This window comes from Triturus cristatus, chromosome 8, assembly GCF_964204655.1.
Source record: "Triturus cristatus chromosome 8, aTriCri1.1, whole genome shotgun sequence".
Taxonomy (NCBI): domain Eukaryota; kingdom Metazoa; phylum Chordata; class Amphibia; order Caudata; family Salamandridae; genus Triturus; species Triturus cristatus.
Genome location: NC_140591.1, coordinates 1,122,392,959 through 1,122,406,847, shown reverse-complemented (window position 1 = coordinate 1,122,406,847; position 13,889 = coordinate 1,122,392,959). Strand labels below are relative to the sequence as shown.

The following is a 13,889-nucleotide window of genomic DNA, read 5'->3' as shown; positions in this document are numbered from 1 at the left end:
TCGAAACCAGTTAATAGCGACCCTACGTTTGGCCATCAGCATTCCCATGTCAACCAACCGATGAACCCCTTTTGGAATTAGCTTAGAGTAACCTAATAGTTCCAGCGTTGGATCAGGATCAAGGGTCAGCTTCGTGATCAGACCTACTTCCCTGAAGACTGAGACCCAGAAAGCTGCGACTCCGGGACACGTCCAGGCCAGATGGAGGAAGTCTGCCAACCCTGCATGGCATCGGTCACAATTCGAATTCTCCTGCAAATCGTACCTGTGTAGCCTCTCCAGCGTGTAGTATACCCTATTTAGGTATTTGAAGTGTACCAGACGATGTCTGCCATTCAGTGAGATCTGCTTTGTGCTGGAGCAGCAATAGGACCACATAATGTCAGCTATTTCTATGTTCAAGTCTCTTTGCCATGCTAAGCGTGCCTTGGTATAATGGTTAGCTCTATATGACATGGATGAGTTGTAAATGGTCGCTACTAAGCGCTTTGGGGATTTCGCCGGTATAATGAGTGTTAAAGCTGATAGTTCGGGTGGTTCTAGGTAGTCCTCCCCCAGTTGCTCTTTCAATGCGTGACGTGTTCTGTGAAATTGAAATCTCGTCAATATAGTAGGCACTGATTTATTGGTATCAAAATCCTCCCATACTTTGGCTACCCCACCATCAAACAACTCCCCTACAGTGCGTACACCCAAAGTATGAAGTGCTTGTGTGACCCCTCACTCTTAGCAGGGAGACAACCATGTACACCATTCTAGCAAGGCTGCTGGAGAATAAAGGATTGCACCAGCCTGTAATTGCAGTAGGTAGTGCCAGGCGTGTGTTGTGGCATTAATAGAATCTAATATGCATGTCCTGCGGTCCACGGCCTGGAACAGCAGCGCAGGGCGTGGGAGCGGGGCAGCCACCTCCGACTCTATGCGTAGGTGCGGTATATCTGGGGAGCCATGCATCCAATAGTATGCATGTGCACCCTGTGCGGCCCTGTAATATAAATTAAAATCCGGCGCGCCCAGTCCACCCATAGAATAAGGTAGTACCAATATCTGCCACTTCACACGCAGTTGCTTACCCGCCCATGCTAGTCTAACCATTAGTGAGGTGAGGCGGTCGAAGAAGCCTCGTAGTAGAACCATGGGAATATTGGTAACTAAAAACAGAAGTTGCGGTAGCACTACCATTTTCATGATGGATATTCTACCAAGAAGGGATTTTTATTCACTTCTCAACATCTTTTTCCAACTTGCTGAAGGCCATCCCATAATTTTCCCTAAATACAGTGTCGGAGTCCGTATGTATTTTAACACCCAAATATCTAACCGCATGCGTGGTCCACTGCAGGGGATATTCTAACTCAAATCGAGGGGTATTCGGTGTAAGAGGAAAGATGATAGACTTCGGCCAATTAACGTGCAGTCCCTAGGGACCACCGAATTGCACCACCTCCCGTAGAACAGGCGACAGGTTAGATTCCGGATGTCTGATGTACAGGAGTGTATCATCTGCATATGTGGATACTGTCATTTTGTAGCATGGGAGCTTATACCCCGATTTTGATGATATTCCCGCAACGCACATGCTAGGGGTTCTGCCACTAAAGCATAGAGCAATGGAGATAATGGACAGCCATGCCTCGTTCCCCGGGATATGCTAATGGAGTCCGTCACTATATTGCCAATTTTTATTTAGGTCGTAGGCTTGTTGTAAAGTATGCCCACTAGTTGTAAAAAAACTGGGCTCACTCCCATCCTAGTCAATACGTGTGTCATGAATCGACACTCTACAGAATCAAATGCCTTCTCTATATCTAAGGGGCGTTTCTGGTCTGATATGTTGTAAGCCACCAAAGTTGTAAGTTAAATTTCTGCCAGGAACAAACCCCGCTTGTTCCGGTGCAACTAAAATTGGGACCAGGGGGACCAGCCAGTTGGCTAGGATCTTTGTGAATATCTTCGTGTCTACATTAAGCAGAGACAAAGGATGGTACGATGCACAGTCCTCCGAGGATTTACCAGGCTTGAGAAGAGCTACTATCACTGCCTCTGACATGGATGGTGGCATATGTCCCGTAACACAAATATCGTTGAAGAGACCATCTGACCCCGGAGCACTCCCTACCCTCATGCTAGTTAAAGCGAGAAGAATTTCATCTCTCTCTATGGGTCTCATGAGGAATTCCCTATGTGTGTTAGAGAGCCACAGGAGTCGTATGTGTGACAAGTAATCAATAATCTCTTCGTCAGTCGCAGTGCTCCTGGAGGCATATAGCTCGGAATAATATTGTCGAAATCTATCCTCCACGTCTGTGACCTCAGACAAAAGCTCGCCCTCAGCTGACCTAACTCTCACCATTTGCAGCGTTTCCCTGCGCTTCTTAAGTAATTGTTCCAAAACCGACCCAGGCCTCCCACTCTCACCATACACCCTGGCAGTGGCATATTTACCCAGGTCTCTTTGTCAGACGCTATATTGTATTCACCCAGCAACTCTGCCAGGTTCCCCCTAACTGTGCTGCCATATCTGTCAGCAGACAGCGCTCTAGGACCTTAATTTTACCCTCTAAGTCTGTTAGGCGATTACGTATAGAGCGGAGGACCCCCAAGTGTTTTGATATAGTGATCCCACTAATGTAAACTTTCAAAGTTTCCCAGACAACTTGATAGTCATCCACAGAGCCCACATTCTTATCAAAAAAGGTCTCAATAGGGAGGAGCCAAGATGGCGACCGGGACGGCAGCGTAGACTCCCGGCTCCGTGAACCTCCGCATCCCGCACGGATATCCTGCATGAGATCCTCAGCCTGCGCTACGCGCTCGTATTTGTGAATGAGAGTGGCAACCGACCGTGTGACTCCGAAGTTTCTGGCGGCGGTACCGCCGGAGAAATGTGCCTTTGAAATTTGCGGCCCGTGCAGCCCTGGAGCCAGGACCTCGAGTGGACGCCTTGGCCGGGTGGCAGTTCAACAACAGCGGCCTGTGGTGACTGGGTGGAGTCGGTCCACCGGAGCGGTGCACACCTCGGCCTACCTGTCGCCGTGGTCGTTCCTACCGCTAAGCGTAGCGGACCGAGTGCATGCCCGGGGTGGCAATTCTGAGATTCTCCAGTGATTGCCCCTGCCTTTGACGGTGAACTGCCCGGACGCCGCCCGTAATTCGCCCTGATTCTTGCGGGCTGCTCCCGGATTCTCGCGGGCGCTGGTCCGTGGTGGGGACGACTGTTGCCCGTGACCACACTACTGATTCATTTTTTGCCTGCCCCCGGAACCCTGTTCCCAGCGACGTGGACCTTGAGGCGCTTGTCCCTGGATCCCGGTCCCAATACGGGTCGGGCCTACCCGGCGGCCATCTTGTTATGATGAAGCCTACCATCCTGTCCACTGGGTCGCAGCAGGATTGGGAGCGTGTGACTTTTGGGAGTGTGGCGGAGCGATCGCAGAGAGCTGTGCTGGGGTACGGCGACCTCCTCGAGGCTCTCGGTGCCCTTCATTCCACCTTGGTTCGTGGCATCGGGGCCCTGGGGAGTAAGCTCGATGATGTGGCATCAGCGTCGGGACGGTTGCGGCCTGCCTGTCCTCAGATACACAGGGACTTCCCACACTGCACACAGGAGGATAATGTCGCGGCCACCCCTGAGATCAGTGAACAGCTGGAAACTCCGGACCGTATGCTTCCGTGTGATCGGCTGGCTGTGGGTCTGATCTGTTCCGGAGGTATTGGACCTGAGTGGGAGGTGGTGGCCTCGTCCCGTGCACGGCCTCCGGCGACCCAGGGAAACTTCAAGCTACGGTTGTCTACTTTGGCAGATTCCGCCTTCCTGGACCTCGTGTGCAGTGCAGATCCTGGGGCAATACTGGGAAAGACGTCCCCCCATGATGCGGACTGTGTTGGTACGCAGAGACTTCCACCCCACCTGTGTGCGTCGCTTCCCGGTCGTCTTTGGACACTCCTTTACCTTGTAACATTGGACATGGCGTTGAGTCGAGGGGTATGCATGGGCAGATTTGCAAAGAGTGGTCAAGGATAAGGCTGATCCTTCAGGGGTGATCATTTAGTACACGGGCGGGCTCAGGGGTTGCGTGCTCTCATGACATAGCTATTAGTATAATTGGTACATAATGCTCCCCATCTTTCTTTGAAATGCTCAATTTTGTGTTGCTTCCTGTTTGCTTTGGGGAAAAATTGCCGTGCGGGAGGGGGGCAGCCGGGGGCATGTTTTGAAGGCCCTCCTCCAGTTTATTAATACTCTCTCTACCCCCCCGTCCGGTGGGGTTCTTTTCTTACTCCCTTTTCTCTGTTCTTCTATATTTCGGGTCTAGTTCCAGGGTGACAGGCACACTGCTGGGGGGGGGGGCCGTACTCATCTGCAGAGGTGCAGGTTGGGGGTTGGGGAAGGGGATTCTTTAGTCTTTACCCTTTTTTTCCATGGCCTCCTTTTTTCTTCTCTGATTCTTCTTTGTTTTTCTTTTCTGGGATCAGCGTGGTACAACTCCTTTGTTGTGAATCACCGCTTTTTCATATGTGCCACAATTTCCGGGGTGTTTTCTGGGTTTCAGGGCATGGGACTGCAGGCGCAACTGGTCATGATGCTTCTCTACATCCTGCACTTCCTGTTTTAGCGCCATTGACTCGATAGATTGCCGTTTATTGTTTACGTTTGTTATTCTGCCTGCCATTTTTCGCTGCTGGGAAATTGTTTGGCACCTGATCCTTTTGTCTTTTCCTATTATAAAATGAAAGCCTTCTTAATTCTGGTGTCCTACTTGCGCCGTTCACTGGCCGAGAATACATTAGCATGTAGATTCTGCTCCCCGAGGTTCTGCCTGTGTTAACATTGGATCTTTGTTGCTTTGATTGCTTAGCGGCCGGCCCCGGGGGGTTGTAGGCCCATACTTGTTATTGGTTGAAATGCTAATAAAGGTTTTTCAAAAAAAAAAAGTCTCAATAGCCTTAGCCAGTTCTTCCTTAAAGACTGCGTCAAGTAGGGAATAGGGAGGAAAACGCCAAGTGAATGGGGGAATGCGCCTGCTAGGTGTATCCAGCACCAATAGGATCGGAGAGTGGTCAGAAAGTGTTCGTGGCAGCACCTGGCATGATTGGACCCTGTCACAAAGTGGCCTAGCTGCGAGCCAATAGTCAATTTGAGTGTGTAAGTTATGATAGGCAGAGTAGTGTGTATAGCATCGAGTGTTTGGGTGTTTCAAACGCCACACGTCACTCAAGTCGAACCTAATTAGCGCACATTCAATCTCTCTAGCAGCGGCAGTAGTGTGTCTCTCAGGTCCCCCTGATCTGTCCAATGTGGGATTCCAAACTAGATTGAAGTCACCCCCCACAGCTGGAGTCCCTCGCCATGGCAGCCCACCCTCTTCGCCAATGTTGTAAAAAAACTCTGGGCTATCAAAGTTTGGGCCGTATATATTAACAATGAGTAAATCCATGCCCTTCCCACAGCGCCTAGTGATTACGTATCTGCCGTCGGCATCGGTAAACAATGGGCCGATGGTGAGTGCAGACTTAGGGTTGACCCATGTAAGCACTCCACGCGCGTGCGTGGTGAAGCCAGCAACATGGGTGTTACCTAGCAGGCCTCTACATCGTAACATGGGGGAATTAAGCGGGAGATGCGTTTCCTGCAGAAGGGCCACATCTATGTTATGCCTCGTAAGGTATGAAAGGACTTTACAGACTTTTCTATGATCATTTAGCCCCCTAACATTCCATGTGAGTGCTCTGAGTGTGTCCACTTTGAAATCTCGACCATCCCCCTCTATTCGTGTTCTAGGATCAATCATCGTCGCCATATCTTAATAGTGTGTGGTACTATGGTACTGTGTAACAAGTGAGATTGTCTAATATCGTGTGTAATACAGCGTCTGAGTCTCAACAACCCTCCACCCCCCTCCCACATCAAGCCCCCCCAACTAGGACCTGACGAAAAAATACCCACAATTCCTCCTGAACCAAAGCATACATTGCACTGCTTAGGACCAAAAAGTAGCTGTCCCTCCCGCCAGGAAACAACAATAACAATACCCCAAGTGTGTGTTACACTCGTAGGTGGAGGTTGCCGACTATACACCGTCGACCAACTGAGCGACACTTGGCGGCCCTCCGCACCTCCATTTGCATATATTAAGCATTAATAAAAGACACACGCACCCCGCATATATTATATCAATGAGGCCAAGCAAGCAACTCAATCAATTTTCAGCCAGTTACTAAGGAGACAAACCACTGAAGGTAGTATGCGCAAAACAGAAAGACTGTGCAACTTTAACGAACTCAAGATACCTCCCTGCACCACCCAGTGGTTGACATCTCCAATAAACAAGGACGGCAAAGTGCTTTCCCCCAAGTACGTGACTCTTATCTGTGCATCGATCAGAAAAAGATCAGTCCTGCTCCTCCATGGAGCCTCCAGCCGCTCCGGTCAAAGCTTCCCTATCTGGGCTGTGCCTCTGCTCCCTTGCCCAGTCCTTCATGGCCTGTTGCAGCGTCTTGGGATCTGTAAAAATGTGCGACCTGCCCTGGCGGTTAACGCGTAGGCGGGCCGGATATAGCATCGCATAATCAATGTTTTGGTCCCTTAACTGCTTCTTGATTGGCACAAACTGGCGGCGCGCCTCCTGCACCTTCACCGTAAAGTCTTGGAATAAAGCAAGTGTAGATCCCTCGTAGTGCATAGACTGTTTCTGCCTCGCGATTCTTAACACTGCATCCCTGTTACAGTAATTTAGCAGATTTGCTATTATTGGCCTTGGAGGGCCACCAGGCGCCGGGTGCGGGCCCAACGAGCGGTGTGCTCATTCGACCACAAACATCGGCGAAAAGGTGTCGGAGCCCAGAAGCGTGATCAGCAGTTTCTCGATGAACTGTTCCATGTTGCCAGTAGATGTTGATTTCGGCAGGCCGGTAATTCGCAGATTACTTCTGCGAGACCTCGCTTCTAAGTCTTCCGTCTTGTCCTGCAGTACTTGAAGCATCCAGTCCATACGATTGTGGCCAGTGTCCATGTCAGTCTGTGCCTCCTCCACCTCTGTGATGCGCCTTTCTGCCATATCGAGGCGCTCAGCCTGCTTGTCTAGTCTTTCAGACATCCGGTCCATGCGATAGGAAAGTGAGTCAATCTTCGTCCCCAATACCGTTAGCGAGTTTTGTAGGCCTTTTTCCATAGAGGCCAGCATGGATTTAAGATCACCATCTTGTGACTCTCGCTCCCGCTTGTCATCATGTTCTCTGTCGTCAGCTGTCTGTGAGCGCTCTCTAGGCTTGCGTTGCTCGAAAGTCAGTTTTTGCTGCGTTTTGTCCGTTCTGCCCATTTCAGCTTGTCGCAGTAGAACTCACCAGGACCGGATGGAACAGCACTTTAACAACTAACAATTGCGCACTATGTGTCTGATATCAGCCAAGAAGAGAGGGTTAGTGGACAGTCCCAGATTGCCATGCTTTGCACAGGGTTGGCTGCCCAGCACACTAAAGAGCTCAAGGGGCACTCAGCAGGCTAGTATGGGCGTCGTCGTAGCCGTGGGCCCTACAACGCTCTCCACTCAGGACATCGCGTAGCTCGGTGTTCCCTCAGCAGGACAGAATGTGTTCCTAGCCGCCCAGACTGAAGGGCACCAACCATGAAAAACCTGAAGAGTACCTCGTGCTTGCGATGAGCAGTAATGGTATCCACAACAGCGGGGGTGCACAGCAATGGCAGCGACATCAGGTGACCGGCAACTTCAAAAGGTAGGAACAGGTGGGGAATCAGCCAAGTTCCTCTGAGCAGGTTATATCGCAGCAGGCAATAGGTAGGGTTACCAATGACGGTTTGTGCCTCGCTCTCCGCCTTTCTAACAGGTTCTGTCGGCGGAATTATGAACTCCGGGGCACGCCGCTGAGTCTCCAAGGTCCGGAGTGCGCCTCAAAGCATTGATACCTCGTCATGACCGCCTCATCTCCGATCCGGTCACATCCTCAAGCCACAATCGTAGGGCGCTCGCCACAAACAGCATCCTGCTGGGTAGGCGCTCCGCCGTACCTTTGCAACTTGCCTCAAGCTGGATCTGGGTGTTGCACACCGCATTCAATCGTCCGCATACAGTGGCAGCTTCGAGGGTGTTATGCGTTTCCTCAGGTTTCCGACCGGTACGTGCAGGTACGGTCGCCTGACTTGGAAGTGCTTTGGCCGGCAGGCAGTTAAACCGAGTCCGGGGATTCGCGCCTAGGTTGCATGCCGCTCCGACTCACGTATCTCTCCATGAACTCTTCATCTCAGCGCGGACGGGATACCTCATTGAGTAGCAGATCCTCTCAGCTGTGCGGATCTATGGTTTGCAGGTATGTTGCCTCAGGCAAATGCAGGATTTATTAAGGATAGTATGTTTGAAGTGCGGAGCCCTTCTGTTAGGCGGCCTTCTTTGGCGCCGGCAAGCTCCGCCCCCCGTCTACTGTCAATTTGACCTCAGTACAAGGAAGGGAGTGAAAGAACAACTGAATCTTCCTTAGTGATGACCAGTATATCACATTTTCTCCTGTTTATTTTAAGGGATCTCATGAAAAAGGTTTCTGGACTAGTATTGTTTCGCTTGCTTTTGCAGTGGAATAGTTTCTCACTGTGCCCAGTTATTCTGCTTCACTCTATATATGGAAAAAGTTGAAAAGTGAAAGGCGTACAGCGATCAAGTGTGCTAAGAGTACTATCCTGCTCTGGCCAAACTCATAGATATGTTTTTCGAGTGTCTATCCTATCAGAAATGCATTGTGTTAAAAGTCGCTGATTTGTGCTCTCCCCACAGGTGACCATCCCCTGTGTAGCATTCCTATCGAGAACATATTGGCGGCAGAGAAACTGGAAGAGGAATCATTCAAAATGAAAAATGTGAGTGTTCTGCCAGGTACTTTTTGTATGTAGTTGTACATTTTTTATTTATTTATACTTTTTGTATTTATTACTACATTATGTAGTTATTTGTTCTTTTTATGTTTAATTGTACATTTTGTGAGATGTGTGTTGTAAACTTTCAGACGGTAGCAACGTGTGGGACTTGGGTCCCTTTCCACAGTTGACATATGCAAGGATGCATCGTCTTCCCCCTTCAATCTCCTCATCTACTTGCGAGTATCACACTTTTAATTCAGTCTTCATTGTTGGTATGTTTTTTATTTCTGTAGACATTGCTAGAATCCTCTTTGAACAAAAGGTTTAAGGTTATATTAAACTATTTTATTGGATCATGAGCCCTTATCCATGCTATAGAACATTATAACACAAAACAAATACATCATTAAGCACCTTCATAAAATAAATGTGTACCAATCTAACAATATATAGGGTTAAAAAACAATTGTAAAATATTCAAATCATAGAGACTTCAGTGTTATCTTATTGCAACAGTATGCATGATTAATATCCAAATTTTAAACATTATAAAGCTCCCAACATTAGACAACAGCTTCTACTTTAGCAAAAGGCTAAACATCTATATTTTATACAGTTCATCTAATGCTACTATTTGCAGGAAATTAGCTTGCAAAGTTTGTCCACATCCCCTTCTTTCATGCTCTAGTCATTGCTCAGAACTGGTGGAAACCAAAGCACTTTGTGCAGCATTGATCAATTTCTTTGAGTAAAAGCCCCCGGGCACTGGAATTCCATCTACACAATGGCTCTGCCCACAAGCTTCCAGAGCAATGGTGCTCTTTCTATCGCCAAGGGAGCTAGACCCTAATACACTGAGTTTGTGTTTCAGGCTTTTCCATGGTTTGAATGCAATGAATTCTCTGGTGAGGTAAAGGATTTTGATCAACCCTTTGATTTCATTGCTTCTTGTACTCCTGCAAATGATGATTGTCAAAAGTTTTGGGGAATGTGAATCTTGCACATCATGTTTCTCCAAAGATGACCCCCCACCTACCTCACAAGTTTGGTCTTCTGTGATTAAATCTGGTACAGCTTTGAAGAAGCGCCAGTTGAAATTGTCTTTTACCTTCAGGATCTCCACTGCAATCTTCATGTGGAAAGAGTTAACCTCTTTTCTTTGGAACCCTCATTCCTGGTAAAACGTTTCTCAGTACCCTGGTCCTAAACCGGTTCTTTGCCTGAGGAACCGAAAGCTTTAACCTGCTCTAGAAATAATTCAAGTATATTGTCTGAGCAGTCTTACACTGTAGCATGCTGTGAGATACCTACAAATGGGCCAACAGCAAAACGTACTGTAAGATAAGCAGTTAACTGGCCCTAAAATATGGAGTGTGCTCAGAGATAGAACATGTGCACACCCTCAAAGGGAATATCTCACAATGTAGTGCAACTCACTGGTCCACTGGACATCTATCCTCGGTTCTCTTGAAGCCTTCAACTTTTTCCCAGCATAAACACAGCAATGGTAAGCTGATGCACTTGGGCAGGAAAGCTTCAATCTTTCAGGCCAGCACTGGAGTAACCCCAAAAAGGAGAGCAGTATATTTGTTTGTTCTATGTTTAAAAAAAACACCCCCATTCCGAAGGTGGGGGGGGGGGGCAAGACTACTCATGAGCCAATACACAAGAAGCCAGCCATTTCTGGGAGCACCATCAACAAAAGGGCCTCTCTGGCCACCAATGGTCAATTAGTAACCACTTCTTCCTCTATGGATCACATTATGTACAATTCTCTTGCCTTGCCACTTGCATATAGCAGCCTCAGGGTTAAGCCCTTTTAAGCTTTTGCAGATCATATAAAATAAGACCCAGCTGCAGAGTGAAAGGTGAGGGACCAGAGACCCATTGTCAGCAGATTTACCTGAGGCTTTTCACCTTTTGTGAAAACCATCTTAGAAGTACATGATCCGTGAGCGTTTCTTAACAAGATCCCCTTCATGCTTCACAGTTCTTCCCAGCCCTAGCCTGAATATTTAGCATACAGTAATGACAGGATTCCCATTTTTGAATGAGTGCATTCAAGGCAGTTTTGAGCCATTTTGGACCGGTCTGCCCGATGGATCAATGGTTCCCCCGAAGACTGCCCTATTTGTTCCATATTCTTAGTGAATTCCTTGAAAATAAAAGACAGCTTGTTTGGGAGGCAAGGCTGCTCAACTAATTCAAAACACTTTTGAGGAATCTTTAGATTAAGTTATTTTTTAATAGCCTGTGGTGACGTTACAGCTGTGTTTACCAGTTCTGCTTGTAATAGCAGCAAGGGGACTCAAACCCACAGTGAGCACCATGGCTAGAGCGCCGCCACTGTCATGTCAATGCACCAGGAGGCGCTTATCTTCGGCCCAGAGCCCCCATAGCCCAGTAGCCCGTAACAGCAGCAAGGGGACTTAAACCCCCTGCGGCTAGAGCACCGTCACGCAAACACACCAAGAGGCGCTTATCTTCAGCCCAGAGCCCCTGCAGCGCAGGAGCCCGTAACAGCAGCTAGGGGACTTAAAACCCCAGTGAGCACTGTGGCTAGAGCACCGTCACGCCAACGTGCCAGGAGGTGCTCATCTTCGGCCTAGAGCCCCCGCAGCACGGGACGCACGCGGGCACCCCCGGGCTAAGCCCGGACCAAGGGCGGGCCTGTCTGCGCCCGACAGCGGCCGGCGGAGTCTGGGCTCGGCCTACTCTCTTTCAAGCGCCACAGGGGTGCAGGCCTTCAGGACTGAGGTGAGTGTATAACCAAATTAACTGGACTGACAACATCGTTCTTCAAACCTATGATGGGGAAACATACTGGGCAATCACCTGCTCGCCACGCCATCACCCTGGACAGCAATTTGGAGAGGGTGGTCAGCATTGTGTCGTCAGAAATAGAACTAACAGAGCATAGATTGCCCCTGGGGAACGAGTCAGTACATACCGACCTCACACCTGGAGGGACACCTGGGGTACATCAGCTGACCCAGCACCCACTATCATACCCCGTGATCCCATGCATCAGATAGCTGATTCTAACAACGCCCGCCCCCCAGTGGAGGTACCCCTAGTGCTCAAGGGCATGCCTCGCCCAGGACACTACAAGTTATGGGCACCCCAAATGCAGTAGCTGCAGTTGCTGTGACCACCATACGCAAAAGGAAATGTGGGAAGCCAGTCTGCACTAAAAGGAAACATCCCCCAGGCACCAGTACCTCCCGCAGCTGCTTGTCATCATGGATGAAATCTTCATCATCATCTGGTGTTAGCACTCTGGGCACGGTGCCAAGTAGGAACTCTAGCCATTCCATTTGCACCCAAACAGAAGTGGGATCGAGCACACCAGATCTTGGGGAGGTTTTTATTAATTCTGTTTGCTTGTGGATCATCAACATAATAGACATGAAATTTACAACCCTATGGGAGCAACTGGATCACTTGGACACTGTAGTGAATAAACTTTCTCAACGGGGGAGACAGCCTTAACTAATATGGCTCCAGGGGGTTGCCCACTGTTTCTTTATGGAATGTTTTAACAAAAGTTAATCTTCCCACGGTTGTCTCGTGCCCGCCTGTTGGTTCCCTAGCTGTGTCCTCTTGTAATACATGCACCCAATTAAGGTAATGCCTCCTCCCGAAGGTTAACATAGTGTTGAAACCCCCCTTTTCTGATAATGGTCGTCCTGCCCCAACTTGGACTGATTCATCTGCGCCCCTTATCCCTATACTCGAGCCCATCAAGAGTTCAGTCGGTGATCGACCAAACCCAAGCATATCTAGTAGCACCATTACTGATCCTTCGAGCAGTACCCATCCCAGGCCCAATGCAGGCATGCTGGGTCTGCCACCAGCAGCATGCCCTTATGTATTGGTGTTGGCAGGGGTACCATCCCTTAAGAAGGAACAGTGGGAAACTTGGGATCAATTGCGCAATAAATGTGTGGATTGGTTGTCCAAGAATAAGAGGTTCAACGTGTCAAACATGCAAGAGATTATTATGGTACGAAGAGTGGGATGAGTAGGCGACTCACCCGAGAATATTGAGGAGGACTGTATTGTTATTAACTTCCGTAGAGCGTCTATAGTAAAGTCACTGCTGAGATGCCTGGACATCACAACTACCAACTAGCGAAAAACCTGGTCTCTACCACTGGGTTACTTTTACAAACCAACCCCCAGAAGACTTTTAAAGAAGCTTGTTATCCCAGTTGCCCAAAATAAATTTTTGGCCGTGTGTGACCTGGACTTTTGACAACCACCACCCCCGTAACTGATAGGGTCGACTATACACCCACACACCCTTCAAATATATCTGAGTCATACTATCACGTCACCACAACTATCCCCAAGACTTGCATCAACCCAGATCTGAACATACTCAGCTGGAATGTCGCCGGCCTACAATCAAAAATAGACCTAGCAGATTGGCTGGAATTGGTTAGACAGCAGGACATTTTGATGTTCTAAGAAACCTGGGCTACCAAAGATATATACCTCGAAGGGTTTGAATGCATTAACGTCCTGGCCCCAATTCCCAAATCTGGTCGACCATCTGGTGGTCTCTCTATTTGGGTGAACATTGCCTCAGGGGGCATCATTAAGGTCCTACGCACCCATAGCAACACATTCCAAGCTTTGTTATACAAAAGGGGGTATCTATTTATTTACTTAATTTAAAGGTTTTCACAATTCCCCTAACATAATTTTTAATAATCTATTTGGCTTTGTTGCTACCTTAGAGAATTGTAGCGGCTCCGATAAAAAAGCCGGTATTTGTCTGGGTGGAGATTTTACTGCTAAGCTCCCCAGTGAAGACATCGTGGCTCTAAGGCTAAGGAGTAGAGGACAAATCTGTCACAGGGGCATGGAGCTAAAGGAATATTTGCGGAACCATGCTCTGAGTACTGTCATGGACATTGCCGATATAACTAATGATAACAACCTACCCAATCCAACATTCAGAGGAAGGGGTAGTGCAACCACCATCGATTATATCTTTATTTCCCTGCCCTTTAAG

At 48.6% G+C, this 13,889-nt stretch overlaps 1 protein-coding gene across 2 annotated transcripts in view; it reads left to right on the top strand.

Annotated features, from left to right (window-relative positions):
• Positions 1-13,889, top strand: part of RASA3 (RAS p21 protein activator 3) — an 886,845-nt gene that overhangs the window by 738,860 nt on the left and 134,096 nt on the right. For both annotated transcript variants that reach the window (XM_085622738.1, XM_085622739.1), the window contains one exon: positions 8,784-8,866. In XM_085622738.1, the coding sequence (XP_085478864.1) occupies positions 8,784-8,866 (83 nt within the window). The remainder of the gene's footprint in view (positions 1-8,783; positions 8,867-13,889) is intronic.